The 18765-nt window shown below is 42.6% G+C and overlaps 2 protein-coding genes across 5 annotated transcripts in view; both read right to left on the reverse strand.

Moving 5' to 3' along the window:
* Positions 1-167: 167 nt before the first annotated feature.
* On the reverse strand, positions 168-8725 carry LOC104320733 (sterile alpha motif domain-containing protein 9-like). Of its 2 annotated transcripts, XM_069799272.1 has the most exons (4): positions 8340-8725; positions 7223-7321; positions 6442-6486; positions 168-5882 (listed from the first exon to the last, which is right to left on the reverse strand). In XM_069799272.1, the coding sequence occupies exons 3-4, from the start codon at positions 6443-6445 to the stop codon at positions 1198-1200; spliced, it is 4689 nt and encodes a 1562-aa protein (XP_069655373.1). In that variant the 5' UTR covers positions 6446-6486; positions 7223-7321; positions 8340-8725; the 3' UTR covers positions 168-1197. The 2 variants fall into 2 exon arrangements, with proteins under 2 accessions (XP_069655373.1, XP_069655374.1); XM_069799273.1 differs by lacking the exon at positions 7223-7321.
* Positions 8726-9430: 705 nt separating this feature from the next.
* The window catches only part of ERN1 (endoplasmic reticulum to nucleus signaling 1), a 41451-nt gene continuing 32116 nt past the window's right edge, over positions 9431-18765 (reverse strand). For all 3 annotated transcript variants that reach the window (XM_069799277.1, XM_069799276.1, XM_069799278.1), the window contains 12 exons: positions 17666-17784; positions 17134-17325; positions 16268-16523; positions 15399-15489; positions 14844-15033; positions 14197-14296; positions 13543-13742; positions 13148-13295; positions 12554-12681; positions 11812-11935; positions 11489-11556; positions 9431-11263 (listed from right to left, as the gene is read on the reverse strand). In XM_069799277.1, the coding sequence (XP_069655378.1) occupies positions 11057-11263; positions 11489-11556; positions 11812-11935; positions 12554-12681; positions 13148-13295; positions 13543-13742; positions 14197-14296; positions 14844-15033; positions 15399-15489; positions 16268-16523; positions 17134-17325; positions 17666-17784 (1823 nt within the window). In that variant the 3' untranslated portion in view covers positions 9431-11056. The remainder of the gene's footprint in view (positions 11264-11488; positions 11557-11811; positions 11936-12553; positions 12682-13147; positions 13296-13542; positions 13743-14196; positions 14297-14843; positions 15034-15398; positions 15490-16267; positions 16524-17133; positions 17326-17665; positions 17785-18765) is intronic.

Here is an 18765-nt window from a genome sequence, read left to right on the forward strand (position 1 = left end):
GCAAATCATACCTTGCTACTGTTAGAACTACATCTTCAGGTAGGGTAATTAAGCTTGTGTAGAAATGATAATTCTTCCTAAAGATTGTTTATTAGATTAAAGCTTAAGCTATATGACAGGTTTTCTGGGAATTTTAGAGACAATATTGTTATCAAACAACATGAAACTCCAAGAATAACAGGCAGCTTTATTATTAGAAGCTTAATGTGACATGATGGTTGCAGACACCGTGCTGACAACAAATCCTTTTGCATTTTTCAAATTAGTAAATTGGGCTAGACAAAGAATGTTTTCAAGCGTGGATATATGCAGTAGACAAATTTGAGTCATGTACTGTATGGACATTTCTTGGATAATGCTGCAAAAACATTTTGCCAAGTGCAGGAATTGTTTGGACTATGAAATCATAACAGTGTTTACAAACAGTCTTTTATGTTGCCAGTGTCTAACTGCTGACATGTCTCCGCACCCTTCCCCACATACAGATATATCTAGTATAGTTTGTAATATTTACATGGAGAAGCAATGTAAGAGTGATGTAAAATTTGAGGCCTGCTTTTTATCAATCCTGATGTTTGCAAAGTAAGTTTAAAAATTGCTTACTTGCCCTCTGTGCTTCTGTACTGGATATTGGCTTGCAGGTGATGGGTAGATGTATTTCATACATGGTACATGTGAGCAAATATGTTAAAGCCAGTGTAGTATACATGTTGTAAGTTCAGTTAAAACTTTTTGTTGCTGATTCAGGAAGAAGAAAAAACATGGGTACAATGGACAAATTCTGTTACTGATCAGGACTACCCAGAAATCAACTTAAAATCCTAATCTGTGAGCTGAGAAGAAAGGGATCCCTGCTATACCTGTTTATTCCAAAGCTCAGTTGTCCCATATATTGGGGGGGAGGAGAAATAGTGGGTCTCTTGTCTCACTCCTGCCCCAGTCCCCAAGCAAATACTGCATTTATTGCTGTCTTAAGTTTGAAATCTTGCTTTTGGTGACTCCAAAACTATCAAAGGCTTCTGTTTCAAGGTATATTTTACTAGTAGGTTTCAAATTTTTTTAGATATTTGGTCATTATTGTGATAGTTAAGTGTGGTTATCTTGGTACCTGATGTCCAGCCACTGTTTGTTTTAAATGTGACAACAGACCTTTTCAGTGCTGTATCTTCTGACAGCACCGTAGGTACTGTTAATGTACTAAATACCTTGTGGTCTGCTGACAGTTGGATTAGTTTCAACCTCAATATTGAAAGCAACAAGACCATTAAATGAAAAGCCTAAATAAAAGGTCACATTTTCATTTCCAGGGGGCACTGAATCACGGTGGAGTGGCAAGATAGGAAACTCCTTCATGTGACCACGTATAAATAAATTTCTGTCCTTGGTCCAGCCAGAAACTCTTTTGAGAATGTCACGAATCCTGGCAATATTCCATACAGTTCCATGTAGCCACTTCATTCTCCTCTCATCCAAGGACCCACTGATTAATTTATCAATTTTAGTTTTGTGCACAATCTTACCTAAGCCATAACCCTTTCCCAGAAAAAAGTGGGTATAGATTCTTTTCTTTCTGGTAGGAACATCTTTCATCTTGATGTCATATAAACGCTTCAGGGTTTGAAGGGCTGAGATTAGAATTTCATCTTTATCTGGATTAGGCTCTTTGTCTAATGCTTCATCTGGCCAGTACAGCAAGGTGAGCAAAAAATGGGCACTTGCCGGAAATGGTCTTCTTCCTTTAAAGAATCTTACACTGAGCTCACGAAGAGTTTGCACTGGAAGAAGTTTGGCTGATCCTGGTGCTAAGCATGCTAATGTGATGTGGCACAAAATGTAATTGATCAGATCGTTGTCCTCCAGCCTGTCCCTTAGTGGGTTTTCTGTATAGAAACCAAGGATCTTTTCTAGCTTTTCAGCTGACCTATTCTCTTTCTTATCTGTTAAGAATGACAGGATATTAGTGACACTACCTCCACCACTCTTATAAATATTCATGCGTCTAATGAGCTGGCTCTCAGGGCCACCGTTGCTGTCCTCAATAAGTGATGTTGAGATGAAGAACTTGGCATATACCTCAGACTGTCTTTTGAGCCATTTTCTGGGATTATAAATTTGTTCTTCCTTTTCATCTTTTTCATCTTCCTCTTCCTTCTCATGGTTTTTATCCGTTTGGAAATAACTTAGGTCTTCTGAAATCCATTCCAGAGCATTGTACAGGTTCTGACGTAAGCCTTTTAAGCGGGAGTGAAGCCTTCCCCATGTTTTTTTGATGTCTTCAGGAATGTAGTCTGTGATCAGGTATTTCACAAGCTCAGAATATTCCCCCTCTGGACTTCTGCGAAATACATCGACTGTGGACAAAAATCTAAGAAGACGACATCCTACTTCTACTTCTCCAAAATAGCCAGCATTGTTCATACTGTCACGTTCTGCTTTTGCAGCCTGTTGTGCAGCCCTGAAGCATTTCATAGCTTTAAGAGCGATCTCTATCTTCTGAATGATGCTTTCAGGAGTGTCTTCCTGTGTCATTTTGTCCACAGTGAAACTAAACCATTTCCTGTAGACTTGACCTTCTGTATCCAAAATGTAAGAATCATTTGGCAAATGAGATTTTGCAACCCCTGCCCAATGTTCTGCATCTTCAAATTTTTCATTGTTGTAATGTAGTCTGGCAAGCTGCTGGGCAAAAAAAGGATCTCTTCCAAGGAGTTCATATGCAGCTTTTAAAACAGCTATAGCTTTTTCACAGTCTTCAGCTTTACAGACGTGCTCAATGAATGGGGAGAAAAGAGTGTCGGTATTGTCACCCCTGCTTCTTTTATCACGTCGAATAAACAGATCTCTGATGAACTTTATGAATTCCTCTCGTCCAAATCTGTTTTCAAAGAGTGTCTTTTCCTGAAGAAGAGTCATTGCAAGTTGACTTTGAGGTTCATTCCCTGAAAGCTGATGCAGAATTTCTTTTGCAACCAGACAGTGAATTATCCGAACAGATGAAATATAGGTGGTACTTTCCCTTAGCTCAATAAAAATCATTCTTGCTTGTTCACTTAAGTGACTTTTGAAATCGTAAGCTCTTGATTTCATTTCTGTATATACCCCCAGTCCCAGAAAAGCCTCACAGTGTGACAATGAAACATAGGAATTAGGTACATAAAAATTAAGCAAAGCCACATAACGCATCAAGCATGTATCACGAGAAGAATGGTCTATGTCTTGCAATATGTGCCCTACAAAGTCTCTCACATATGTTTCGTTGAACTCCTCACACATCAGGACAAATGTAAGTATGAATTCTGGCTTGACATCTTTCTGCTTCAGTTTTTCAAGTTTAGTTCTGAACAGACTTTTCTCTGAGTCCGTCAGCTTGTGAGTGACAGCAACTGTGTCCAGTGGAGAAGCCTTGCAAAGCCTTTCAGGGTCATTGGATCGTCTACAGCACATGAGGATGAAGTAAGGTCTGGGGGAATTAATTTTCCTAGTTGCTACAGCATCCATTAACTCATGCCTTAGTTCTTCTAAATAATCTTCATCATAATCCTCAATTAGGAGGAGCACAGGAAGACAGTGACTGATTTCTTTTTCTTCATAATCTCTAAATGCAAGTGCATGCTCACAGACAGTTGCAGGTGAATATGAGGTTTTGATAACAGCACATCTTAAGTCCTTTCTTCTTTTCCATAGAACTTGCCGTGCTATTGTGCTTCCACCACTTCCAGGATGGTGAAATATCTTTAGTTTAGCCACAGAATAATTGAGTCCACTGCCTCGTAAAATGTCATCTAGGAGTTTGCTAGCATCCTTACATGCTTCGCGTTCAATGATTTCCCCGCAGCGTCTTTTATCAGCAAGCCAGAAGTTTTCCCAGATTATTTTTCTTCCTTGGTAAAAATTTTGTTCTACTTCTTGTATTTCTTTTTCAGTCAAAAGATCTAATTTGATATCATCACATTGATCAATACAAAGGATTTCTAAGGAAAACAGTTTCTCTTCTTCCAGTGAGGGAAGCGTACATAGTCCTCTAGTGGAAACTGGCAGATGTCTGGGTTGTGCTGTAGAAGGCAGCATTGTTTGAATGGTGGTATCTACGTGACTTAGTTTCATACCCACAATACTGCATTGTTCTAGTGTCTCAATGCTGCAGGATGCCTGAGCTAGATTAGCCCACTTCCCATAATTTTCTCTGGACTCTGCAATGCAAACGATGTACTCCGTGCCATTCATCTCTGTATAGAATTCCTGAAAAGTGTCCACAAGTGGTTTCTGCACTGGTGACAGCAATAGGAAAAGCACAATGAAAGACCGCTTCGGCAGGATTTCGTCACAGATACGAGTAATTGCTTTCTTAAGGTATTTTTTTTTTGTTCTAATCCATGTATTTTCATCACAAGGTTTTTCATCCCCGAGGAAGTCACTGCGCCCATTGCAGAATATCCAGCTGGTCTGATCAAACAGGCATAAATGTTTCTGAGAGGAAGGGTTGCCAGTCTTACTTTCATTGGAAAAATCCTGTAAAAAATAAGACCTTGTTGCATGATGTTCTTTGTACTTGCTGTACAGCCCTGACACATTAGAATCTTCATCAAAGTCAAAGACGCAGAAAATGTTCAAGTGCATTAAAAAGTTGATATATTTCAGATCATTCTTTTCACATCTGTTTGTGACAAGGATGTACCATAGGGAATCATCCATATAGCTTTTGCCATCATTTAGTAGAATTGATAACTTTCTTCCTAAATTTTGAGATATTTCAGTATGTATTTCTGTGCTGGAGAGCTCAGCTTTTTCTCTTTGAGCGTCCCTGTCTTGTAAACCCTGAAAAAAAGTAGCTAGATTGTTGTGCTTTATAGGTTCAGACTTTGCTCCTACTCTCTGATAGAGAGTACGATCTTTTGTCAGGGTCACCTTCTGGCTGCCTTCATTGTATTTGGGCAAATACACTTCAAAAAATCTGTTCTTTACTAAACTGGATGTTGGTTCAATGTCAACCTCCACCACAAATCTTTGTTCCTGAGAGTCTTTTGAAATCACTTCAACAAAAACAGGTGGGTGAATACACTTCCTTGCAACTTCTTGTACACTTTCACAAAAACATTTTTCTATGTAATCTAATGCATCAACATAGTATTCTCGCTCTTTGACCTTTATGCCAATGATCTGGCCGTGTTTCCAACCCCTATCCTCAACGCTGTCCATGATACCAAAATGTATGGTGCCATTTGTTCGAATGTTCATGCAGGCTGAAGCAAATCGTATCACTTCGCAGGCAAATTTTGATTGCAGTTGATTTCTGTTCAGTTCTGCAGCAGTGGCAAAAGATTTGTATTCATGGCAGGGAGTGATTAAACCACTGACTCCTGATTCTGGAGCAAGAACTCTGTCTTTCACGTATTTGAAATCAGTATTCTGAGTTCTAAATGGTCGACAGTTGCAGAGCTCTAAAACTTCATCAGTACTTTTAAGTTGGGAGTTGCTACTTCTCCTGTGCCTCTTGCCAGAAGTAGAAGCTCTGTTGTCTCCACTAGGTTTATCTACTGGGCCGCAGCTGTCTCCACTTGAAGTTTCCTGAGTGGGGGCATTTCTGGGTCTTAATGGATCTGTTTGCATGTCAGCTCTGTCAGACCTTTTGCTGCTGGAATGCTTGGCTTGCTGTGCATTTTGATGTAGCTGCAGAAGTTCGTTTCTCTTGCGGATTAACATGTGGATTTGACCTCCCTTCATACCTATGCCTTTGAGGAAAGAGTCATCCAGTTCCATTAGTGCCGGACCTGTCACTTCTTCCACGTACAGTTTTTCTACATACTCTTTCTTGATTCCAATAGATTCCAGCCAACATTGGACATCATTCTCATCCCATTTATTCACAGGTAATGTTCTGTAATCTAGAAGTTGAAATTGTATATTAGTAATACAAACTAAAAACATGTCAACATGCTTGACAAGGCATTATAATCCTTGCAAAACTGGCCACGTAGAATGTTCAATTATTTTCTTTCTACCAGTCACAGTGAGAGACAGTCTTAACTTCTCAAATATGTCAGTTCTGATGACGAAAAGCGTCCTTAACCTTAAGCAAAAGCAGTCCTGAGCAATGATGCAAGACATAAATCGGTGAAGCAGGAAACCATGAGTGAGGATTGGAAACGATCTTCAAAGGGAGTTATGGAAATAACCCAAAATGGTTTTTTTTGTAAGGGAATGATGTGATAAGGTTATTGGAACTGACAGGGGCTGAATTCTCTAAACTGGAGAGGTTTGGGTAGATCATTTACCCACTTGAGTCCGTTTATTTTCTGCTAAATGAAGATAGCATCAATACAGACTATAAGATGATGTTAAGAATACCGATTAGTTCCCCACTAGAGATGAACCCTTAAAATGCAGATACTAAAAAGCAAATTACTACATATAAAGTACAAATTTTCTGAAAGCCACACTTACCCATTGCCTTTGATGAGGGAAATCCTGCTGTTAACGAACAAAACCCTAGAGCAAGAAAAAGTGACTGTCTTCAAATTTGCAGTTTACATACCTGTGTTAGTTAAAGCTGACTTATTTGTTCTTTTTTCCCAACCTCCTCCCCACCTCTTTGGTCCAAGGTAGTTTCTGTACCTCTAAAAGCCTGGTCTTGGCAGCTACACTGCTGTACGCCTGTACTGTGTGAAGGCAGCTATTCTTGCTTCTGACACATGGGTGTGAAGGAGATGGCGTTTTCCTGGAGAAGCGTGTGCTGACAGCTGTGCCCATCTAACAGCTACTTATGTTAGATACTGGAAAAAAGGAAGCCCAAGACTACTGTATCCCCTAGGTTGTATAGTATCTCTGGCTTTTAATCGCTGTCTTTTTCTCACTCACTCTCCTTTTCCCTGACTCTGGCTCCCTCACATTCCCTTTTTTCCTCCTTTTTTTTTTTTTTTTTTTTTGGGTGTGGGTACTCTCCCCCTCTTTTTTCCTTTTCTTTTTAGTGGGGTGTCCTGGCCTGATCGATGACATCCTCTGCCTTGCTCAGGCTCCATTTACAGGGGTACAGAGATGGACTGCAGCAGGGATAGCCGGTTCTCTACTGCAGGAGGAAGCATGTTAAATAAGCCTGCTCAGCGTTAACACCAGAAATGCACGATAGATTCACGTAGTCAACAGTAACCATCTGTGAGCTACGGACTAGTCAACAAGGGTCACAGTGAAAGGTGCACGGTGGTGGTGGTGGTGATGTTTCTCTTACTGTAGTGTGAAAGCTCAACTCTGTGCTGGTTCAGCAGGTGGCTGTAGCCCGGCCAGCTCCATCCCTGCAGCTCCTGGTGGTACAACAGCAACACAGCCTCTGAATTGAAGTGTAAAAGGAGCAGTTACCAGCACAGCCAGCGTCAAAGGCAGTTGTGGGGCTCTGCGCAAACTCCGTACAATAGTTGAAAGTGCACAGGTTGTAACTGAGGGAAGGCGATGAGCGCTCACTCCCCAGGACCACGGCTTGGCAAGAGGTGAGTTAACAGAAGTGACGGTTTGGGGAGATAACTGGGTCTAGGAGACATGGAGATGGTAGAAAAAGCTATGTGGAGCGAGTGCATATTTACCATTTAAGCACCTTGGTCAACCTTTTAGAAAGCTTGTGGGTGGGCTGACTGAGGCACCAGCATGCCCAGTAGCTCTGGTTTAAGCGAGCGGCTCTTAAGGGGTAGCTGTTACAGGACTGCTCTGATGCGCCGCCATAGGTCTAAGTATCTCTGGGATAAGTGTAAACAGGCCAGTTCTGAAAATGGTTGGAGACTGATTCCCACTGACACCTGCTGCAGCCTCCCCTGAGAAACGGGGCTAAATGTCCTTGAAATAGTGGCCTTTCAGTGCCTTTGGCTACCACACCACCTCCTGGGGCTGTGCTTGTACAGTGACTTGGCTTGTGGTGAGCCGCCCGCCCATTTTGCACCACAGCCTGCTCTGACAGCTGATGTCAGGCACCATTTCACAAGAAAACGAAACTTAATGGAGAATAGAAACTAAGGTGGGGCAACGGGTGGGCAGTGCTGGGGAAGCACATCGGTGGGACGCAGAGCCCTGTGCTGACCCCTGCTTCCGCCCGTTTTTAAGAGTAGGTGGGGGGGGCGAGTGGCAGCGGATTTGTGGTCCCCGCAACCTGCATGCACTCCGGGGCGGGGGGGGGGGGGGGGCGGACGACAGCGGCTGGGTTCTACTGGCTGTATGGGTGGGCAGGGAAGGGATGTAGCTGTGGGGGTGTGAGGGCAGAGGTGTCCGTGGCCCCCAGTACCAGTAAAGTAACCCTCTGGGTGGAGAGTAGAGTAGCCTCCCCCCCAATGCAGGACCACCATGGCGCGGGGAGGGCTTACCTCGCAGAGCCTGCAGATAATGGAGCTGTCTCCAGCGCTGCTCTGCCGGAGCCTGCCTGCGAGGAGAGCGTTTCCGAAGGCGGTGAGGGAGGGCAGGCGCTCCAACCTGTTGCGGTGCCAGGCTCTGCCAGCCCGCTGGTTCAGCGGCACGGGTGGGAGCCTGAGCCCTGGAGGTGCTTTTGCAGTGCTCCTGTGGCTGCCTTAAATGGTGCTACTGATACCGACGATAAAAAGGGGAGCTGCTTTAGACCAACGTTGTGGATGCCCCACCCAGTCTCCACCCTCTTCCCCGCAGCGCTGTTTTGCGGGGTGCTGCTGCTTTCGCAATCCAGCTGAGTGGCACGGGGACAACCCCATGTGTTCACATCACACCAGGGCTGGGGGCTGTGCCCCACCAAACCGGGGTCTGTGTCCTGGGTGCTGGGGCCGGGGGGTGTCAGGGTATTAGGCAGCTCTGCCCCCCCCCCCCCCTTACTGCCCTCTACATCAGTTACCTCCTCAGGCCAGCTCACCAAAAGTAGGGATGAAGAGAGGCTGGCAGAGTCACGAAACACAGTGGCTCATCAGCCCTCTAACGCTGGGGCACAGGATGGGTGCGGGAAACGTGCACTGTGAGGCATGCTCTCAGCCTTCTGTGCTCTGGCAAAGCTGTCTTACAGGGTTTTTTTTTCTGTAAACCACGTGACCATTTATCAAACTTAGTTTCACATGAAAAAAATGTATTTACGGGGTTATCTGTACTGCACAGCAGTAAAAATTTTTGCAGCATCTAAGTATTCCAGCTATTTTATCTTCTCTGTTCACCTGCCTCAGAGAGAGAGAGACACTGTGTGTGTTTCCTGCATCTGAGCCGTATCTTTGACTAGCACGAAGCCAGTAGTTCCGAGTGGGCCCCTGCTCAAAATTACCAGGCACATGACCTGTTTCCGGGGAGGCGGCATGTGGGTGCTGCAGGCGCAGCGCAGCTGCAGGTATGTTACCCTCGTCCCTGGCTCCTGTCTTCAGCCTTAGTTCTGAAAGCTGTGTTAGTCCGCATGTGGTAGCAGTCCATCTTATTCTCCCAAGCACGCGTTGTCACTGAAAGTTGCGGGTTTCTTTTAATCTGAGTACAAGTCTTTATTTAGGAGACTTACAAAAGAGCTTTACATGAGAAGTACAAAAATAAGAAATAGGCTTTGAATCTTCTTAGGTAAAACTACCATTATTTTTTTTTCAAGCTTTAGAAACGTTTAACTTGCACAGTTGGCATCTTAGGTAAATTGCTCTCATACATTGTAAAACTAGGAGAAAAAACTTCCTGTAAAGTAGCTCCAGAAAAGTAGCTGTATGTACCCAATCATACACATCACTGTCAATAATTTAAGACACAATGGCACAGTCATACAAATTCCCACTTTGTAATTTCTCCTTTAATGAATTCCATTGAAAGATGCAGTATCACTTTCCTCTTCCAGTTGTTATAATATGATTTAATACAAACACAAAACTGATTAAGAATGATTTGGCATGTTTTATACTTGTACCACTTGGATTTGATACCACTTTGTAGTAAAAATTAAATAAATATAAATATGTTAAATAAATATATTGTAAAAGAACACCCCACTTATATTAGAATTCAGCATTTCTTCATGCTTCCCACACACTTAATACTTTCTCACAGCTTTAGGGCCAATGAAAAGAAATACTGCATCTTTAATAACATAGGCTCACTTGGATGTAATTAGCAACCCATACAGACAGAAAATGGGGTTCCTTTACAGCTTTATCCCACCCATTAAAAACACTGCCTATAATTTTACTGTTCTGTACATCTCGTTTTCGATTTAGCTCCTTTTTCCCCAGGATTCATCTTACCTCTGGCTCTGCAACTGGAGACTCTTCTTTATAAGAAAGTAAGGAACACTTGCAGTAGATAAATGATCAGCCTCTCACAAGCAGCTCACAGCTGACATCAGTGTGTTTTTCTGAAGTTACTTGTGTAGCTCTGTTCTCATACTGTGATTTAAGTCAAGGACTGTTCAAGCTCTTCTGTGAATACTGGTTGATATTTAAACAATGAGGCTTATTTTCAAAGTAGGTAAACCTTAAACTGATTTTTCAAGTCAGTAGTTTTTTAGAACTTCTTTCTATCTGCTCATGTATGAGGGACTAATTTTCCAGGGTAGTACTGATTAAACAGAAATTGTACTCTTTACTGGTTTTTGGATAATCATAAATTATTCTCTTTACAATCACTGTGGTGTGCCTAATGCATAATGTGGCAGTAGTGCAATGGCAGGTTCTGATGATTTGCTACAACTAAAAGGCTCCTTTTGCAGATCCCCGTCCCTAGTAATTACATGATTTGAATCACTGTATTTTGATTCTTTGTAGTAAAACTCATCAGTTTTATAAAATCACGTACAGTACAGGGATGTTGGGTGACGGACACAACCAGCTTTTGCTCTCCACTCTCGCTGTCTTGAAAACTGCCTTGGAATAACTCCATCGCTAGGGTTCATTGCTTTTCTGAAGTTACCACTCTCTCCTTGGGCTCCTACCATCTCCTGATCCAGTGCAGGCAGAGGTACAAGGCACTTTTTGGAAGCTTGGTTTCTTCAAAGAGAGAGAATTCAACTCTTTGATCCCACTTTTCCCTGCTTAAAGGTAGGCCTGTTTCACAGCCCTGTGCTTGGAATGTTGGTCCCAGAGAAGCAAGCTCCATCCCTCTGCTCTCAAACAGTGTCTCCTGCAAGGCTCAGCTCTGCAGAGTCCTGATTATAGTAATGCTGGAACAGTCTTTCTTGGCAGCAGATATGCATAGCATTGTAGGTATGTAGGAGCAGGTGGGGGAAACGAGCTGTAAAGTAACATACAAAATCATCTGGGATGGAGCCCAGGGTCTCCTGCACTTCGGGAGGCAGTTCTCTGTAATGGTGCTTCTATAAAGGAAAAAAGAATAGGGGAAAAGCTCAGTCAGAGGGTATGTGTTCAAGGATCCTCTTTTAAATACAGCTGTCTTTTTCATGGACAAAGTAACCTCCTATTAGTCTATCATAAAGCAGCTGAATACCTAAAATGAGGTAAGATAGATCTAGACTGGCAACAACCAGCAGAAGGAGGCAGAACCGTAGCATGTGTATTGCTTAGGGAAAGAAGTCTTTTACCTTATTTCGCATGGCCCTTAGAAGATCCCGTACTGAGCCTCCTTTATAGGATCTGAATTTTCGAAGATCTGCAAAAGAAATTACAAGATTTCTTTCTGTATTTTGATGCAGTTTTAGTTGCTGGCCTCCGAAGTAAGGTATGCGTGCCTACAGTCACGTATCCTTATAGGTGTGTTTCAATATATAAACGTGTACTTTAATTTGAAGAAATACTTTGCTGACAAGTAAAGGTCATGTGCCAAAACTGAGACAGTGTTATCCTTACTTTCCTGGGAATAACAGCATGTAACTCCTTTCCACTCTGATAAAATACCATCTGTTACCTGTCTGAAGAGGGACAGTGATGTGCTCTCTCCAGTCCATTTTCACCACCTCTCTTCCTCCTCTTTCTAATTGCTTGACTATCGGACCATCTAAAGATTCTTTCTCTATCCGGTCACTGACATCCTGGAAGAGACATTCAGGTTATTTCTAGTTTTATTTCCAAGCTTTTCCCAACAATTTAAAATTGCTGCTTCTAGTCAATTACAACTGCTAACAGAGTTATGATGCACTTTGTCATGGAGTGAAGTAGAAATACAATGGATTATGCTTGGGCCTGGGATACAGAAGTTTCTGAAGTGATGAGTTGTTTCACCATCTGCCAAAGCCCTTTTACCACAGAGTAGAAGATGAGGCTGGAAAGAACCTCAGGTCCTCGGCCAGTTCCCACCCCACATCAGAATTAAATGTGCATATTCACTACAGTGGGCTACCCTGTTCTTGAAAACCTGCCTGGCAATATGTTCTCCTGCATTGCTATCATAGCTGCGAGAGACCTACCTCACTCCAATTTAAGTTGATAACATCACATTCTAGCCCCACTATAAAACACCTTCTGTAAGACTAAGCCAGTTTCTTCAGAGATACCACCTAGGTATTACAACTTTGCTTCTTCATTCCTCACAGTAAGGTTGTGGATTCTATCACCTCAAGACATCAACAATGCTAGGAGAGACTGAATTCAAGATTTGAACATCTACAGGAGTCCTTAGAACTGCAAGAATAGAAAAGGTCAACACAAACCTGAAAAAACTGGAGCTGTTTTTCTAAACTCCAAAAGAATGGGTGTTTTAGCACACAGCTGGCAGACGGACGTTTCTGAGGGTCCATGTTTATCATTTGCTCTATTAGATCACGAGCAACTATGTCTTCTGCAAGGAAAAGGGTGATAATTCTTAGGCTGTAGGGAAAGTTAATGTTTTGTTCTTTAGAAAATCATTATGTTCTCTACTTCTGCCAACACCATCCTGACCACTAGCCCCAGTAGCTCAAGTACTGCCCTCACAGACATGCTGGGCAACCACCAGAAAGTCAGTAGTGTTGAATCAGGCTGATCATGAAGATCAAAGCTCAGCTCTTTCCTACTCTTTAAATGCATGAAATAGTAACTACAGTCATGCTTGCAGGGTTCGAAATTGTGTACTCCAGAGGCACTTTGGGTTACCCAAGAACTTTAGGAGCTTTACTTCAGGAGTATGATGTCAGGAGTACAGCTTTTACCACTGCCAGGTTGGGAATCACTGTGGGTCATAGTTCTGTCATTTCTGTTGGCATTTTAACACCCATGGAAAGTTCACTAAACGCTGTAGAGCTTTATGTTTACTGTGCTTTTCTTACCATGCCTCCCTGCATTTAAAGACTCCAGGCTGTATGCACCCAGCAGAATGTTGGCTTGCCGCTGTAGAGATTTGCCAAAGGGATGGCTGCCTTCAGATACCACATAATAAAAGACACAGCCAGCTGAAAAGATGTCCACGGTATATGTCTGCAAATAAACAACCTTTAATAGCAATAACACATTTCCCCCCCCCCCCGAAGACCTTGATCATCACAGGGTGGTTATTTTGCATCTAAGAGCAGAAAACTTTTCAGAATCACATAGTCAGCTGCAAGCCAGCATGAATGCCCAGGCATCAAGTACTGCGTATCTTCAAGTCTGACTGCAACCGTGTGCCACCTGTTGGTTGCACTGCCTTCTCCCAGGGGAGCCTGACAGAAAGATGAAGACTTACAGGGTTCTCTTTGCAGTCTTCACTCAGCATCTCTGGGGCAATCCACCCTTCAGTGCCTGGCACGCCTGACCGACGGCTAAAGCTGTGCCTGCCCACTGCCAGCTTCTTGCACAAGCCGAAGTCTGAAATCATAGCTTTGACTTTCCCATGGGCGTTGGGCATCGAGATGAGGATGTTATGGGGCTTCAGGTCCCTGTGGACTGTTATAAACACCCATTTATCCACTCCAGGCAATCCCAACAATATTAGTAAATTTTTAATGTATTTGCATTGTAAACCTTTCACAAGGCTGAACCACCATTTGTTAAACCGAAGTCCTAACCTCAAACTTGTCTTTGGTAGAGGCTCATCACTTTTTTATTCCATCACCACTAGTCATCATGTTTTATATGACTTCTGTCCAAAAAATGCAGCGCCCTGAATAAATCGTAATGACTAGCTTTACTACTCCACTGCAACAGAATGTTACAGGGACAAGGCCTGTGTCAAACGACAGACACTACTGCTGCCAGCACTAGATGCAGCTTCTACGACTCTCTCTTCTGGGATCGAATAAGCAAGCTCCTGGCACCAGACCTGTTTCTCTTTTTTTTTTTTTATAGTTAAGAAAATATACCACTCTCCATCCAATACTGAAACGAGAGGCATTCTTACCAATACTAAGGGAGTGCAGGTAGGCAAGACCAGATGTTGTCTGTTGCAGGAGAGTGATGGGTTGTAAGCCATGGTGACTGAAGGCCTTCTGCTCAACATACTGTAAATGACAACAGAAAAACAGAAGATTCAGCCACAACATTGCTTATCATTAGCCCCTACATAGACAGTAAGTACACCCCCTTCAGCCCCCCTAAAAAAAGCTTAGGCTGGGTAAATTGCAGTCTAATGCTAGTTGGTAACACATGTAAAAGAGTCTTTTTTTTTTTTTTTTTGGCTGAAGGTAATGATCTTTAAAATGTCATTCAGAGCTAGAATTCTATACAGCACTGTGCTCCAGAAACAAGAGTAGAGGGTCTTTGAAGTCCGGATGGTAGGAGTAGGATGATGACTAGAAGGGAGTCCTTCACAAGAAGGAAAATCAAAGGACAACAGCTTCTGTCCTTAAATCGGTACAGGGTTAGGGATGTCTTTCTAAAGGTCTGAAAACACCCCTGTTGGGTCCGTGACAATTACACATTCCTACGATGGCAGGAGTAACAACATCTCCTGTTGCAGGCATTTCAGCAACTTAAGCTAAAGGAAATTGAAGGCCTTCCAGGGAGAAGACCTTCACAAATTCTGTAGGTTTGCAAGTGACCCATCACCTCCTGTAAAGTGGCAGCACACAACTCGATGGCTATGTACTGAAACTGCCGGTCCTTCTCTGTGCAGAAATAGCGGATCACATTAGGATGCTCATCAGACTCTCGCAGCAACTGTACTTCACGGTCTGCAAAGCTGAAGCACTCGGGAAGAATTCTTTTAACTGCAACATCACGGTTATCAAATGTCCCCCTACGGCCAGGAAGGAAAGCCACATCAACCTTTTACGCTCTCTGTAGACAAAGCATGTACAAAGCAAGTGACAACGGAAGACATTTTATGGAGGCATATTAAAGCATTTATGCTGGAAACAGGTTTGGTCATTAAACATTTCTATGGGAACTAAAGTAGTTTTTGCTAGTGAAGAAATACTGCATGAAAATATTCCAGATACACGCAAAATACTTCTTCAAAAGTTTCGTTTCTGTTCATACTAGATATGGGGGGTGGGGAGGTGGGGTGGGGGCGTGGCATTATAAAAAAAAAAAGAGAGAGAAAGGACCTAATGCAAATAGGATATTAATTTGTCTATTTAATGCTGAATGCACATATTCTACCTGTAAACAATTGTCCCTTCAGCTCCATGTCCCAGTACGTCTTTTGGGTTGAATGAAATCTTGCCAACCATCACTCTGTTTGCATCTTCATCTGTACAAAAACCAAGAAACAAGGACTAGTTTAGGATGAGTCAAGTCAGTCTTATACAACTGCACATCCTTCTAGGCCAGTATGTAAAAGTCTCTTTGCTCATGTTTAACACCACAGATGATCAAAACAAATGAACATCTCCATTTTGGTACTCATGCTGAGCAGGCACATACTCTCTGGTGACCAAATGATCCAGCATGCGGACTCAAACACATTCTGTACACAACACCTGACATAAGGTCTGGAAAGATCATGTCTCAAGACGGTATAAGAGACTAATGGTTCTCAGCAGACAAACTCTTTGTAGAAAGTTTTAAAGACGTCTTGTTGAATTTAAGAAATGCTGACTGACATTTATGGAAGTCGGTTTACTAGCAATTCCCCTGAATAGCCTTTGAAGGGACAAGAAGATCAGGCAGGAAGGCAGGCCGCACTGCATAATCCTTATTTCTTGATTCCAATTAATTGTAATAATACATATTTTTATTTAAATGAACCTTTTCCTAGAATGGCTACAGGTTAGAAGAATATACCACCATGGACAACATAATCCCTCAGATGGCAGTTATGAACTGTATGTTTTTCTAAAGCAAATAATTCTGCTCAAAGTTAGGGCAGGCACACCTGCATAAATGGTCAGACTAAATGAGAATGATGGTCCTTTTCAGCTTTTGATCTATGAAGTATCATCGATAAGTATTTTAATTGTTGTGGTGTACCATCATTCAGACAGGGGAAATACAGAGACTCACAATAAAAGACACTGGATCAACTTTACCTCCTTCTTCTTGCTCGGTGGAGAGGCAGCTCCCAACATCAGATGTGGAGATGCTGGAATACACAGAATGGTTTGAGGCTCTGGGGGACATATTTGGTGTGCTGGTGGCTGAGCTCTCTGTCCGTGCATAGGAGGTGTCCAAGAAATCTGCTTCTGGGGGTAGATCGCTGGGAGCACGAAAGGGCAGTGTCTGTTGCTGCAAGAGCTGTATCTTTTCTTCCAGCTGATGCTGCCTCTGTTGCTGCTGATGGACACTCTGTGAGAAAGGACCTCAGTTCCGTAAGTGGAGTGAAGTTTTTACAGTCGTGTCACAAAAAGGAACTCTATAGCTAGTGGGGTAGCTACATCCAAAAGGTGAGAGGAAAACTCTCTTGCTGTGACATTGTCAGCCAAGTAGGTGGGGGAACTTTCACTCACACGCTTTCCATTTCATTCTGAACTTCCATTGCAAAGCTGAGAAATCACACTGGTTGGTTAATATGGCAAAAGCTAACTGTTACTAGGTTGACTAGGTGTCTTTAAACCACAGAAGGATAACGGCTTTGATCCAAAGCCTGGAAAACCTGACAGTGGTTCAGGTGAGGAAGAGAGGAGTGAAGCCAATGCTGTTAAGACTATGTCCGTGAAAAGAGTAACACATACAAAAACCAGAACTGGTGGGATGAAAAGTCTCCAGAGTTGGCACATACGCCCAGAGAAATCACTGTTATGTCAAATTTGTAGCCTCTGCTACCCACCACACATCTGCGAGGAGGGGGGGAAAAACGCTGTAGCGCATAGCTTTCTAATTCCTATCATTTCTTGGGCTGTAAAATATTACTGACTCTCCCAAAACTCAAAAGCACATCAAGCTAAGTCGGCATTACCATTGGATAAGTGATGATAAAAGCCACCCAGCCCACAAGCAGGAAAGTGCTGAGAATGATCGTGGCCATGTCTTTCAACATGGAGTCCACAGGAGCCTCTGGCCGAGGGATAGGCCGAGTAGGTTTCTCCTCAATATCCTTTGGAACAGCAGGAGGCACTTCTGTTGAGGAACCTTCAACGATGTCAATAACCTAAGAGGCAAGGAAAGCTCTGTTAGCTCAATATCTTCATGAGTAATGGAGCATTTGTACGCTAGCCTTTCTGCTAAATAATTTTTAATAATTTCTAACCCTACCACAGTCAAAGAAAGTTTTGCATCTGGAAAAAAAAAAAAAAAAGCAGCTGAAAGCCCTGATTTTGAAATAAGGAACAACACATCATCATACCAGTGCTTCTACATGCTAAGTACATGAAAATCTGACACAAAAAATGTGAAGTAATTCTATGTAGCTTTCCTTCTGAGTCCTTCCCCAACTTCTACTCCTTTATATTCTCCTGTCATCCAGCAAGATGATTGTTCTCATCACAAACCTCTTCAATAGTGCCTTTATCAGAGTCAGCCGGAATCACATTTTCAGGCCTCTTAGGTAAGTTGCTTGGGAATTTCTCCAGGATCTTTGTAGGGGCAGATAATGGTGTTTCATGGTGCCCTTTAAATAAAAAACATTTGTTGAAATAAAAAGTTGTCCCTTTTTAGGAAAGGTATCCTTGATTTCAGCATCTTTGCTGAAGAGCATATATAAAGTTGATTTACAAGGCTTGAGAACATCACAGAACAAAAGCTCAAATTAAAACTTTTTTCCCCCTCTGTCCTTCCCAAGCAGTCACAGGTATAGTGATCACAATCCTCAAGAACTCTGTGCACTGGCTGTGGATTTGGTTCCTGACTACGAGAGAAACATGCATTATGCTTCCCAGCTGGCTCACTCTCAAGATAGTTTTGCTTTGTGATGTGGCCTTGAGGCAAAGATCGCGTTCTAAATATGAAACGGTTCTGAAGGGAATGGATCGCACTACACAAGAAAGCAGCAAGAATCGATCCAGCACTCAGCTACAATTGCTCTTCACATTCCTTTGGCTCATGCTAGCCAAGTGAGTGAGAAGAGGGATACGCTGCTGTGCTCCCAGCTTTTGCAGCTGGAGTGGACAGAGGAAGACTCCTGCTCGCGTATAGAGCAGGAAAGAAAAAGGAGGGAAAAGATTGAGGACACGGGTGATTCAGGGCAGAGGGTTGCAGAGGAATATGAACTATTTAAAGAGAGCCGCCTGACATACTGCAAGAGCAGGACAGTATCAACAAAGAAAGGGATCACAGGAAGAGAAAGGTGGCAGTTAAGGAAGCTGAAAGTTACACTCTGTGCCTGCCACAGAGATCCTGTGGCATGTATCACTTAATTATAAACTTTCATCACTTGAAACTGAACTTCAGACAGGTCTTCATTTTTGAAGCAAAATTGTAAATGCCCTGAAAATCAATTCCAAAATTTTGGGATTTGGGGCACACAGGACAGGCTAACACTTTATTAATATTATCTTCAGCCTCTGTGCCTTAATCTTCCATTTGTAAAGTGAGGAAAACATGGATATCTGATCCATATGATTAATTAAAGTAACATTATGCACAATAAAAA

This window comes from Haliaeetus albicilla, chromosome 12, assembly GCF_947461875.1.
Source record: "Haliaeetus albicilla chromosome 12, bHalAlb1.1, whole genome shotgun sequence".
In the NCBI taxonomy this organism is placed as follows: Eukaryota; Metazoa; Chordata; class Aves; order Accipitriformes; family Accipitridae; genus Haliaeetus; species Haliaeetus albicilla.